The 13,543-nt window shown below is 37.8% G+C and overlaps 1 protein-coding gene across 1 annotated transcript in view; it reads right to left on the bottom strand.

Annotated features, from left to right (window-relative positions):
• The window catches only part of FRK (fyn related Src family tyrosine kinase), a 99,991-nt gene extending 88,285 nt beyond the window's left edge, over window positions 1-11,706 (bottom strand). The window contains exons 1-2 of the mRNA XM_027604175.2: window positions 11,691-11,706; window positions 10,152-10,827 (exon numbers count right to left, since the gene is read on the bottom strand). Coding sequence (XP_027459976.1) covers window positions 10,152-10,525 — 374 coding nt within the window. The 5' untranslated portion in view covers window positions 10,526-10,827; window positions 11,691-11,706. The remainder of the gene's footprint in view (window positions 1-10,151; window positions 10,828-11,690) is intronic.
• Between the last annotated feature and the right edge of the window lie 1,837 nt (window positions 11,707-13,543).

Genomic DNA, 13,543 nt, shown 5'->3' with positions numbered 1-13,543 from the left:
TTTATGACTATGAGTCTAACCAAAAATTAAGATGAACAATTCATTGAGAAAAGAATGCAAAATGTCCTATGCCTTTAGAAACTCATTAGATATTTCTGGTAGGTAAAAAAGCAACTCAGAGAACTGTTAAAAAAAAAAGGTAGTTTTGTCAGCTGCTCTTCAAAAGATCTGAGATTTGTAGATAAGTAAACATTTGTTTAATTATTCATTTACCCAAACAGTATTTGGGTAAATGAATTATTTAAGCACCACACTATTTAGGCACCACACCAAGCTCTGGGGCCCAAGGCAATGGCTCCTCTCTCCACCTCCCACACCCAGAGTTTATAGTCTCTGATAATAGATAGGCAATGATGATGAATGACGTTAAAGGCTCTAAACAGGTACACCTCACGTAGTCCAGAAAGTCAAGGAAGCCTTCAGGGAGAGAGGAACGAACAGGGTGATACTGAATATGAGTGAGCGGTGGTCAGGAAAAGAGGAGGGAGAGGTTTGTAGGCAAGACAGCCTGCCCATGTGAAGCCCAAGACCGCAGTGAGGGAGAGTATGGAAAAAAGACTAAAAGATACTCAGCATGTGAAACCCATTTAAGGGAAAAAATACTGTGAGCTGAGGTTAGAGCGGAGATGCACAAAGTGTGATTCATTTAGGTATAAGTAAATGGGGAGCCATGCAACTCAGTAATAGGTAACATTTATGAAGCCCTGTGATGTGTGCTTTTCACACAAATAATCTCATTTATGTCACATAATGACCCTACGAGATAGGTGTCATTTTTATTCCTATTTTACATATGAGAAACTGAGGCAGAGGGGTCAAATAATTTGCTCAAGTTCACACAGCTAAGCCATGACAGAGCCAAACTCAAATTTAGATCATCTGGTCACCCAGCCTGTGTTCTTAAACACATTTAAAAAAGCAATTAGCATTATATCTCCATTAAAATTCTACGCCACTAACATTTTGACCTAGTTAAAATATCCAGCAAGAACCCAAATGTTGCTCTGATTTTTATTCATGATATGGTGGTATCACTACAGGACTGAGAGTTGGGAAGTCCAAAGGGAATTTTCTGAGTTGATAATCAGGCAGTTAACTAAGGCAAAACCTGGTTTTTCTCTTGGGAACCTCAAGACCTAGTAGACAGGACATAATAGTTGCCTAACAAAAGTTAGTTCTACTTTATTGTACAGAAGGTTGTGTTTACTTTGGAAATGTCAGTTTGGTGAGATGTTTGACCTTTATTCATCAAAAATAACACCAGGATGTAGCTACAGAGGCAAACTAAACATTCAAATAAATTCATCTGAACAAAAACAAATTAGAAAAAAACCAATAGAATATTTTTTCTTTCAAAAAATGAATCTGATTAAGTTGGAATTTAGGCTCTAATCTTTAAGATTGAAGCACAGTAGCTTATAATGTAATTCACTCATATGAAAAATTTTTATAGTATTCATCATTTTATTTTTTTATATAAAATGTTTTTCATCATTAGTAATTTGTTGAAAACCTGAAAAAAAAATCAATACTCTTACTAGAGAAAGAGTTGGTTTTTTTGGTGGTTGTTCATTTACTTTTTTTTTTTTTAAGATTTTATTTATTTATTTGACAGAGAGAACACAAGCAGGGGGAGCAAGAGAGGAAGAAAGAGGCTCCCCGCTGAGCAGGGAGCCTGATGTGGGACTTGATGCGGGGCTCAATCCCAGGACTCTGGTATCATGACCTGAGCTGAAGGTGGATTCTTAACGACTGAGCCACCCAGGTGCCCCAATACTTTGAAAGTTTCAATTGCAATATGCCATTCAAACAACTCTCTTGGGGTGTCATTTCACTGCTTCTCAAAGATATCTTGAGATACATGTAATCAAATTTTACTATTCAGCAACTACTTTAAACTGCTATTAATTACACTTACACTTTAACTGTGATTTTTTTTTTTAGAGAGAGGAGGAGGGAAGGGGAGGGGCAGAGGGAGTGGGAGAAAAACAATCTTAAGCAGGCTCCACACCCAGCAAGAGCCCAACAGGGGACTCGATCTCAAATTATGACCTGAGCCAAAATCACGAGTCTGATGCTTAACCAACAGAGCCACCCAGATGCCCCTTAACGCTGATTTTAGTGCAGTTTAGTTGGTTCCTCTTTTCCTCTCTTCTACGACTTTGCCATTATGCTTATAAAATTTATTTTATTTTATTTCAAAGATTTTATTTATTTATTTGAGACAGAGAGACAGAGATAGCGAGAGAGAGCATGAGCGGGGAGCCCAGGGAGAAGCAGGCTCCCAGCCGAGCAGGGAGCCTGATGTGGGGAACGATCCCAGGAGCCTGGGATCATGACCTGAGCTGAAGGCAGCTGCTTAACCAACTGAGCCACCCAGGCATCCTAAAATTTATTTTAATTTAGCAGTTAATTATCATTTTTCTTGAAAATGGTGACAATTTACATAAAATTCATTATGTAACAAATTAAGAGAAACACAGTTATGTTAACATAAGCATAATAGTTATATTAATATGAACAACCAACCATATAATATTATATCTGTGATGTAATGTTTTATAAATTAAGTATTTTAGCACCATATTTATTATTTTACATCAAGGGATTAGGAGAGAATACATCATAATTCTATAGGTAATAAAGTCACTTAATAATACATTTTTCTGGGTGCCTGGGTGGCTCAGTTGGTTAAGCGACTGCCTTCGGCTCAGGTCATGATCCTGGAGTCCCGGGATCGAGTCCCGCATCGGGCTCCCTGCTCAGCAGGGAGTCTGCTTCTCCCTCTGACCCTCTTCCCTCTCGTGCTTTCTATCTCTCATTCTCTCTCTCTCTCAAATAAATAAATAAAATCTTTAAAAAAAAATAATACATTTTTCTAACTAATTTAAATTATTTGTCCTAAAATTCTTATGTTGGATTTATCTGGAACATTTATTTTGACAACAGGTATATTATTCTTACAATATATTTTACTTATATATGGAAATCTCTATTTTACTTAGTTTCTAAAACAATGGTATTTATACTTTGTTTGGGGGAGAAAAACTGAAAATGCATTATTTTCATTTTCCACATATATGCACTTAGTCTTCCTTGAAAACTATCACAAAGGGAAAGAAATATGGAAAATAGTATGGAAGTTCCTCAAAAAATTAAAAACAAAAATATCGTATGATCAAAAAATTCTACTAATGGGTACTTACCCAAATAAAATGAAAACTTTAATTTGAAAAGACATATGCACTCCTATGTTTATTACAGCACTATTTACAATAACCAAAATATGGAAGCAAACTAAGTGTCCATCAATAGATGAACAGATAAGGAAGATGTGGGGTATTTGAAACATTATGAAATCATAAAAAAGATGAGAGATCATGCCATTTGAGACAACATGGATGGACCTTGAGGGTATTATGCTAAGTGAAATAAGTCAGGCTAAGAAAGACAAATACCATATGATTTCACTCATTAAAAAAAAAAAAACACGAAAAACAAATGAACAAACAAAAAGCAGAATCAGACCTAAAAATACAGAGAACAAACATGGTTGCCAGAGGGGAGGAGGATGGGGGTTGGGCAAAATGGGTGCAGGGGAGTGGAAGAAACAGGCTTCCAGTTACGGAATGACTACTATATAGGAATAAAGGGCAAGGCATAAGAAATATAGTCAATGGTATTGACTTGTGGTCAACAGAGCATAATGTATAAACTTGTCAAATTACTATGTTGTACACCTGCAACTAATGTTACATTGTATGTCAATTAGACTCAAATAATTATATATATATACTGATACCTTCATTTATTTATGTCTTAATGATAATTTTAATTTTTAAACTACATCGTTCACTAATAAGATTCAAAAGGTGGCTTCATTACCCAGCTGAGAAAGAAGTCTACTGACATCTAGTTTGAAAATAACTAGGAACACTACGCACAACTTGTATTGGACAGTTATCAAATTCAGCAGTATTCAAATCACCAAATAGTGAAGCTCCAACTGTATTTTAAAATGGTGGGGTAAAAGAATTCTCTTCCTGAGAATAGACCCCTTTATTTTTCAATGCTACTTTCTTCAAGCCAGACAATGGCAATGATCTTAAATTAGATAAAATTTTGACAGAACTCTAGTTTGACACAGTAAAGAGGAGCACAATTAGGAAAATATGCCCTAAACAGATAGGGAGAAATTCCATTACCTTTATACTTCATAAAATTCTAACACTTTTATTTCATAGCATAAACTACCAACAAAATTACAAGGTACAAATATTTTTTTTCAAAGCAGCTCATAAAATGGTGAATAGGAGAGGAACTGGAAATAATCTGCCTTTATGTGGCAATTGAAAGGAGGAGAAAAAGCTTTCCACTGAATGCTTTCATAGTTTAATTTGGTGTAAAGTGTGTGAGCACCACCTAAAGCACACTTAGACAATTAGGCAAAGAAGTTTTTAAACCCTTTGTGGATAAATGATTTGCTATGTGTAAATTGTACAATTGCTGACCATTTTGCTTTCCATCACTATATTGCATTAAATTTTTTTTTACAGTAAAAACATGGAATTTAAAGCCATTGTTCTTGGCTCCAAGATTTATATGTAATTTCCATACCATTATTTTCTGGGTGAACTTTATTTCTAAAAACACTGTGAATAAAAAAATGTAAATGGATGGAATACTACTCAGCCATCAAAAAATGAAATCCTGCCATTTGCAACAATGTGGATGGAACTAGAGGGTGTTATGCTAAGCGAAATAAGTCAATCAGAGAAAGACAATTATCATATGATCTCCCTGATATGTGGAATTTAAGAAACAAACAGGATCATAGGGGAAGAGAGGGAAAATATAAAACAAGACAAAATCAGAGAGGGAGACAAACCATAAGAGACTCTTAATTATAGGAAACAAACTGAGCGTTGCTGGAAGGCAGAGGGTTGGGAGGATGGGGTAACTAGGTGATGGACATGAAGGAGGGCACGTGATGTAATAAGCACTGGGTATTATATGAGACTGATGAATCACTGACTTCTACCTCTGAAACCAATAATACATTATATGTTAATTGAATTTAAATAAAAATAATAAATTTTAAAAAAAGAAAAAAATGCAGAGTTCTGAGTAATCAGACTCTAAGAGCAAGGCTTTTGAGAAATTCCATGTTGAAGATGTTGAAGAATAGCACTCATCTATGAAAGGACCTAGGAGTTCAAATTGAAGTTAAGGTAAATATAATAATTTTTCCTAGAGACAAAATAAGTCATTAAGAATGGCTTTATTATATCGCTTAATGTGAGATATTCAGAAAAGGTATTTCAAAGTGGAATAACAATCAAGTATTAAATTGGTTTATCTTTTAACAATAGCATAGTTCTTTTTTTAACATCTCCATTTCTTAGTATTAAAAAAACAAAAAAAAGCTAAAACCTTCAACTGATTTGCCCTGACACTGGTAACTCCGTAAGTATTTGCATTGTTTTCTTATTTCAGCAAGACAAGAATAAAGACACAAACAGATAAATACTAATATGCATGCAATAAACTAGTCTACTTAGGATTTTGGTAACTCAGTTTTCATTGGTTTCCCATTGCCTCCCATCTCACACAGGCAAATATAAACAATAATCTTTACTTAATGCTATATACTGAGCTCATTGTAAAATAAACTACATTAACTTCCACAGTATTTGAAAGGAAAAAAATGAAGTGTAATTTTCAAACACTCAATGAAGAAAGATATTAAAAAACATCTTTGTGTAATTCCGCGGGTAGTAAGGCACTGTGTGGGCCACTTGGACACCCTCACTCAGAAGACTGTTAACTGCTTAACTGTTAAGTTAAATCACTACCACTTGAAATGGACTGGAATTCTAGAGGCTGCAGCTACCTACACTGAAAGTATTGAAGGAATTTAGCTATTTGGTGGCACGAACTCTCATTAATAACCTCTGTTCATAGATGAAGGCCATGGTGTACACTTAAATGAAAAGAAATGGTCCACGTTGACCAAGAGACACAGTGGCAACATCTTCTGGGCATCAAGTTTTTATTCCAGTGGATGTGAAGATCCCAAGGGGAGCCCACTATAGGTCAGTAGTGACACACCGGAATACTGCTGAGAACCATTTCCAGGAGGAAAAATGTCAGGAGTTACGTGCAGAAAAGAAAAAGTATTCTTGGTTACAGATAGCCCATGAGAATAAAAAAATAGCCACAATATTTTAGTCATCTTATTTTGTGTTTGGTAGGCAAATATAATCTAAATAAGCAAAGGACACTGTGCTTGCACCTGTTACCCAGACTATTATCACTTTTGAATGGTCTTATTTCAGTTTACTTGTTTTCTTCAGCATTTGCTGTTTTGTCAAGTATGAATGTAGCTAAACCACTACATATGAAACATTAAGAGCTCATGTTCCCAGACCATCAGGGAACCCAGAGATCTACATGACCCCAGGGACCCTATAGATGAGCAAACAGAGGTCCTAAGCAATTATATACATTAAATACATTTAAAATTAGTAGATTAAAAGGTTTTTAGAGTACAGATCTTTCACCTCTTTGGTTAAGTTTATTCCTAGATATTTTATTGTTTTTGGTACAATTGTAAATGGGATTGTTTTCTTAATTTCACTTTCTGCTGCTTCATTACCAGCATATAGGAATTCAACAGATTTCTGTACATTAATTTTATATCCTGAGACTTGCTGAATTATCAGTTCTAGTACTTTTTTTGTTTTTGTTTTTGTTTTTTTGGTAGAGTCTTTAGGGCTTTCTATATATAGTATTATGTCATCTGCAAATATAAAACTATAAAACACTGATGTAAGAAATTCAAGATGACATAAAGAAATGGAAAGACATTCCATGCTCATGAGTTAGAAGAACAAATATTGTTAAAATGTCTATACTACCCAGAGCAATCTATAAATTCAATGCAATCTGTATCAAAATACCAACAGCATTTTTCACAGAGCTAGAACAAGGAATCCTAAAATTTGTATGGAACCAAAAAAGACCTCAAATAGCCAAAGGAATCTTTAAAAAGAAAAACAAAACTAGAGGTATCACAATTCCAGATTTCAAACTCTATTACAAAGCGGTAGTAATTAAAACAGTATGGTATTGATTATAAAAAACAGACACACAAATCAATGGAATAGAACAGAAAAGCCAAAATAAATCCACATTTATATGGTCAGTTAATCTTCAACAAAGGAGGAATGAATATACAATGGGAAAAAGACAGTCTCTTCAACAAACGGTGTTGGGAAAACTGGACAGCTACATGCAAAAGAATGAAACTGGACCACTTTCTTTCACCATACACAAAAATAAACTCAAAATGGATTAGAGACCTAAACATGAGACCTGAAACCATAAAAATCCTACAAGAGAGTACAGGCAGTAATCTCTTTGACATTGGCCCTAGCAACATTTTTCTAGCTATGTCTCCCGAAGCAAGGGAAATAAAAGCAAAACTAACCTATTGGGACTACATCAAAATAACAAGTTTCTGCACAGTGAAGGAAATAATCAATACAGCTAAAAGGCAACCTGCTGAATGGGAGAAGATATTTGAAAATGACATATCTGATAAAGGGTTAGGATCAAAAAAGAACTGATACAACTCAATACCCAAAAACCAAATAATCCAATTAAAAAATGGGCAGAAGATATGAACAGACATTTCTACAAAGAAGACATAGAGACGGCCAACAGACACATGAAAAGATGCTAAACATCACTCATCATCAGGGAAATGCAAATCAAAACTACAATGAGATATCACTTCACACCTGTCAGAATGGCTAAAACCAAAAACACAGGAAACAACAAGTGTTGGTGAGAATGTGGAGAAAAAGGAACCCTCTTGCACTGTTGGTGGGAATGCAAACTGGTGAAGCCACTGTGGAAAACAGTATGGAGCTTCCTCAAACAATTAAAAGTAAAACTATCCTATAATCAGTGATCATATTATTGCGTATTTACAAAAAAATATATAAAAACACTAATTCAAAGGGATACAGGTATCCCTATATTTATTGCAGCATTATTTACAATAGCTAAACTATGAAAGCAGCCCAAGTGTCCACTTATAGACGAATGGATAAAGATGTGATAGATAGATAGATAGAGAGTGGAATATTATACACCTGTAAAAAAGAATGAGATCTTTCCATTTGCAACATGGATAGAGCAAGAGAATATAAAACTAAGGGAAATCAGTAAGTCAGAGAAAGACAAATACCATATGATCTCACTCATATGTGAAATTTAAGAAACATGAGCAAAGGGAAAGAGAGAGAGAAAGAGAAATCAACAAACAGATTCTTAACTAGAGAGAACAAACTGATGAGTACCAGAGGGGATGTGGATGGGGGAATAGGGGAAATATGGGGTGGAGATTAAAGAGTACACTTATCATGATGAATAAAAAATAGAATGATAAAAATATTAGTAGATTATGAGTTCAAGACTCTAGTATAAATATTCTAGTATTCATTCGTATAGTATGCATATGTTATGCTGAATATAAAACATACATAATACCATACCTTACCATACCATATCTGTAAATCGTACAGTAGTAAAAACAAATGCACATAAGTAAGCATTCAATGAATAAGATATTTCCTATAGATTAACACAGAAAACAAATGTTTACACAGATGATTTTCTCATTTGAGAGCAATTCCATTCCTCAAAAGTCTAGATTTCAATTCATTTCTATTTGGGCATAAAATAAGACCCTTCTTAACATGTATAGGTTCCTGGTGTTGGAAAGAATCTCAAAAATTATAAAACCTCCTTCTGTATTTGTATTTGAGTTTAGAAAGCAGCAGTACTGCCCCAATGGCATTCCTTGCCATTTTATTCCCTGGGCTAGTAAAGGATGCTGCAGCTCTCATAAAAAGGAGAACCATATGAGAAAATGAGTGAATCCCCAGTGGCTCGTTCCTCTACTAAGGATCCATTCTATAAAATGAGTCCTGAGAGACTTTCCCAGTCTTGGGTTTCACTGGAACCAGGCAGGAAGAAAGTTAGGGAGTAACAGTCCCCACCTGCTTCTCAACCCAGCAAGCCTCAAGTATCCATTGAAAAGACTGTGCTTTACCTACTTTATAGTCAACCACCGCTAGCATAACCTCCCTCCTCCCCCACTCACCACGCCCCTGCTGTGCCTGGCACTTACATGGATGGATGGATGGATGGATGCATGGATGGATGGATGGATGCATGGATGGATGGATGGATGCTTGGATGCACGGATGGATGGATGGATGGATGAGTGGATAAGTATATAAAATTTTCCTCTGTGGGTCCATCATAATTCATAGGATTTTTTTCAAATATCGGAGTAGTCTTTATCACCTCCTCTGGGGAAATACTGCCATTATATTTTCCTTGTTAAAACTTACAAAATATCTGTAGCTGGCCAGTTTCTAATCATAATAAAAGCTCCAAACTATCACAATTTGGGTAGCCTAAGTCCTTATCTGGTACTCAAAGAAAAAAGTCTAGTCATGATTTTACTGGGAAAAAGGAGTGAAAAATCAGCATCTTCTAAATGTTACCCTGTATGTTAGTTGGCCCTGTGTGCGCCTAACAGAATGAAAAAGGATTAAAATTAGAGTTAGGGTTGGGGGTTGATGCTCCAAAGTTTTAAAAGAGAGAGAGCTGGACTTCAGATTTGAAAGATTTAAGGAAGATCTATGAGATACCTGCAAATGAAATGCAGTTCTATTATTATTATTATATTTATTTAATTAATATATATTATATATAATAATATATATTATAATAATATATTTATTAATATATATTTACATTATTATATTATTAAAGTGAGGCATGACTTATTTTACAGCCAAAGAAAAGGTAGGGCATTAAATGCACCATTTGTTTACATGGATGAAGATTCACCCAGGGCCCACGGTAATAGAAGTCCTTTCCACAACAATTACATGCCAGTCTCACTCTCCCTTAGCAGGAGAGGTGTGTTTCAATTAGGAGGTTCTTACCAAGGCTTCCTCCTACTTTCTGGGCAGTTCTTTGGAAATGCGGGGGCTGCGGATAGGTAAGAAGGAAAACTCATTACCTGCCCTCAGAGAGTTGAGAAAGTGTGGGTTTGTATTACTCACGGCTCTGCCTGCAGGCTCCTGTCCTCAGCCACATAGTTTGAAGGAATATAGCCCTGTAGCGGTTGGCCAGAGGCATCTTCCCTTCTCTCCAAGTGCCTGGCCAACCACCAGCCCTCGAGGGAAGTGTCCAGGACTTGGAGCTTGTCGCCCGCGCGGAAGCTCAGGTCCTCTGCGGTCCGCGCCTGGTAATCAAACAGAGCCACAAAGTAGTGGCCGTGGCTTCTCCTGGGCTCCTGACTCTGCGACTGGGGAGGATCGGGGGAGCAGCGGGCTCCTGGGTTCTCAATCACCACCGCCGGCTTGTCGGCCTCCTGGAACAAGCACGGGAGGCAGGGCCCCAAGTTCGCCCAGAACCTCAGACAAATGTTGCCCATGGTGCTGTGGTAGGGAAGAGGGGAGAGGGGCTTCTCCCTCTCCCCTCAGTCTCTGCAGATCCACTTTCTCTTCTTCCACCAGGCAGCTTGGAAGTCAGCACCAACTCCCCCGGCTTCCGAGAGGGTGCAAAGCCCCGTTTCACAACAAGCGGCAGACCTGCCTGCGGTGATCCCCGCTTGGGGACACTCACCTGCTTGCTTTCTGTGGCCCGAGCTGCTGCCCCAATGCCAAACTGAGTGGGAGCTGGGAGGCTGCTCGGGGGAAGATGCCTTTTCTTCTTGTCTGCTTAGGAATCCCACAGCTAAAATAAAGTTAAGAGGGCTTTATTTAGACAAACGTCTGCGAACAGAAGACTCATCTTGCTTTATGTGCGGAGGTAAAGTTAATAAGAGAAAGAGGTGAACTGCAGGTAAGATTACATCTTGCCTCTGCCGGAAGCTCCCTCCCTGCTTCAGGTCCGTCTCTGTGGTCTGGCCGGTCCTGACCCCCACTGCTCTTTCCTTTTTGCTAATGATTAACCAACCAGCTGAGCCTATTGCCTTTAACATCCTGAGCTATGAGCAGACTAATAATTTCTCCTTACTTCCTGGTTTCCTTTTCTCTGTGATTTAAAAGAGATTCCTGTCCTCTCTACCTCTCCCTTCCCACACCCAAGAGAGACCAGCGCCCTCACCAGGAAGCCAAACTCTTAAAGCGCTGCCAAAGTCCATACTACCAGATAAACAGGCTAGCCCAGGGAGCTTTTTGTCTTGCTATGTTCCCAACACAGATTTTTTTCCCTGTTCATGAAGATGAGTAGGATTATTCTGCCACACTAGGGGAAATTAAAAGGATAATTAAAGTGTCTAGATATTTGTTACTGGACAAATGGCAGCTGGGAAAGAACTATTGAGTTCCTACCTTTTTTCATCACTGAATCAATTTTTAATAGCTTCAAAATATATTTACAGTCTGGAAAAATACGACCGCAGCTGACTAAAATGCTGAGAACCTGAAACACTGCTCTTTCCCACAGAGACATTTAATTTCCCATCTCTCACGTGCTATTTCTGAAATACATACACACAGAGAGAGATTAGGGGACCAGTAGAGAGAAGGAGTAGAAAGGCTGCATGTGAGCAGCTGTGGGTCTACAGGAATTCTGACTAACTTCATTGGTAGTACCTCAGGAGCTAATGACGCTGAGATCAGACAGCCATCCTGATGGGCAGTGGCGTTTGCTTTACTTCCTCTTGTTTGCGACAGCCGACTCACAAATGTGTGCTCTGGATCACAAGAACAATCAGGCAGAGAATGTGGACAGATCAACACACCGCCATTTTCACTAGTAGAGACCACTCTCAACTCGTTTATGATGTGTCACTTGTTTTCACATAAGACATTTATTAAAATTCTGCACTCCAAAAAAAACAATCTCTATATATGTTACTGGAGGCTTGACCTAGCTAACCAAGCCTCAGCACAACCTCAAAATTCCTGTTCTTTGACAAACAGAAAGGCATTTTTAGTAATCAGAATAATCAAACTCAAGGAAAACGGTGGGGCAGGGCAGAGGGGGAACCCAGGGAACCATGCCCATGGCTTCAGCCCCATCTGCTCTTACCTGGTACTAAAATCATTCATGTGGACAGATGACCTGGCTAGAACAAGACCTCCTGTCAAATTCCCAGGTTTTTCCGGTTGTCTTCAGAGTTAGACTAGAAACACCAATTTAGCAGTAAAAGAAAAGCCAAAAGCTGAGCCAGTTTTGGGTTGTCTGTTTGTTTGTGACATGGGACCAAAAATATAATTCTACATATAAGAGAAAATGGCAATTATATAATATTGAGAAGCCATAAGTATATTTTGTTTCAGACACAATATTAATTGTAAAAGTGTGGGATTCTATTAATGCCCCCATATAGAGGCATAGAATGCTAGTCTTTCCAGAGACATCTGTAGGATCTAAAAATGAAATGAGATTTGGAAGCAGCTAGAGAAGGGTATTCAAACCCGATTTGTAAGTGGAGTTTGAGACTTCAAAAATTCGAAGTTTTTAAATTCAGATATACCTCCATTATGGTCATGACAAGGCATTCTAGAAAAAGACAAATTGGCAGATGTGCACAGCACAGTCACTGAGCTAATAAATGAAACTGAAAAAAGCTGGTGACCATCCGAAGGTGTCAGGCGAGCAATGGTCTGAGAAAGCTGAGCCATGGGATGGGAAGAGAAAAGGTCTCTTTGTGTCAACAGTACCAGAACTCTGCAGTCACCCAAGCTTGAAGACTTAAAGTCATCTTTTACTCTCCCCCTGGTTTCTCTGAGCTAATCAATCATTACATTCTGCTCAGTCTTCCTTTTCATTTATTCCACAAACTTTTTTTATTCCTTCTGAATGACAGCTGGGTACTGGACAAAAATAAATAAATAAATAAAAATAGAATATTCTTCCCTAGATTATTCCAGAGGCGTTCTAAGCAGTCTCCCTTCCTCCAGCTTATCCTCTACCTGACTCACCTTGCATACCACTCCCAGAGCAATATTTACGATAGTAATAACGATATGAGTGCTGGTAAAGAGTAGCCATCGGGATTGGAGGGCTTTCTATGTACCAGGCCCTGTGCTAAGAATGTTACAAATGGTATTCATTTAATTCTCAGAAAATAAAAACAATAATACCTATGAGGAAGGTAGGGTTTTATGTTTGTTTTCAATTTAAAGAAGAAACCAAAGAGGGCACGTTCTGCGCGGAGCACTGGGTGTTATGCACAAACAATGAATCATGGAACACTACATCCAAAACTAATGATGTAATGTATGGTGATTAACATAACAATAAAAAATTAAAAAAAAAGAAGAAGAAGAAGAAACTGAGCACCTGGATGGCTCAGTCCTTAAGCATCTGCCTTTGGCTCAGGTCATGATCCTAGGGTTCTGGTTTCGAGCCCCGCATCAGGCTCCCTGCTCCGCAGGAAGCCTGCTTCTCCGCCTCCCACTCCCCCTGCTTGTGTTCCTGCTCTTGCTGTCTCTCTCTG

The sequence above is a fragment of the Zalophus californianus genome, chromosome 7, assembly GCF_009762305.2.
Source record: "Zalophus californianus isolate mZalCal1 chromosome 7, mZalCal1.pri.v2, whole genome shotgun sequence".
NCBI lineage: Eukaryota > Metazoa > Chordata > Mammalia > Carnivora > Otariidae > Zalophus > Zalophus californianus.
The sequence above is the reverse complement of the archived record's forward strand: the minus strand, read 5'-3'. Positions and strand labels throughout refer to the sequence as shown.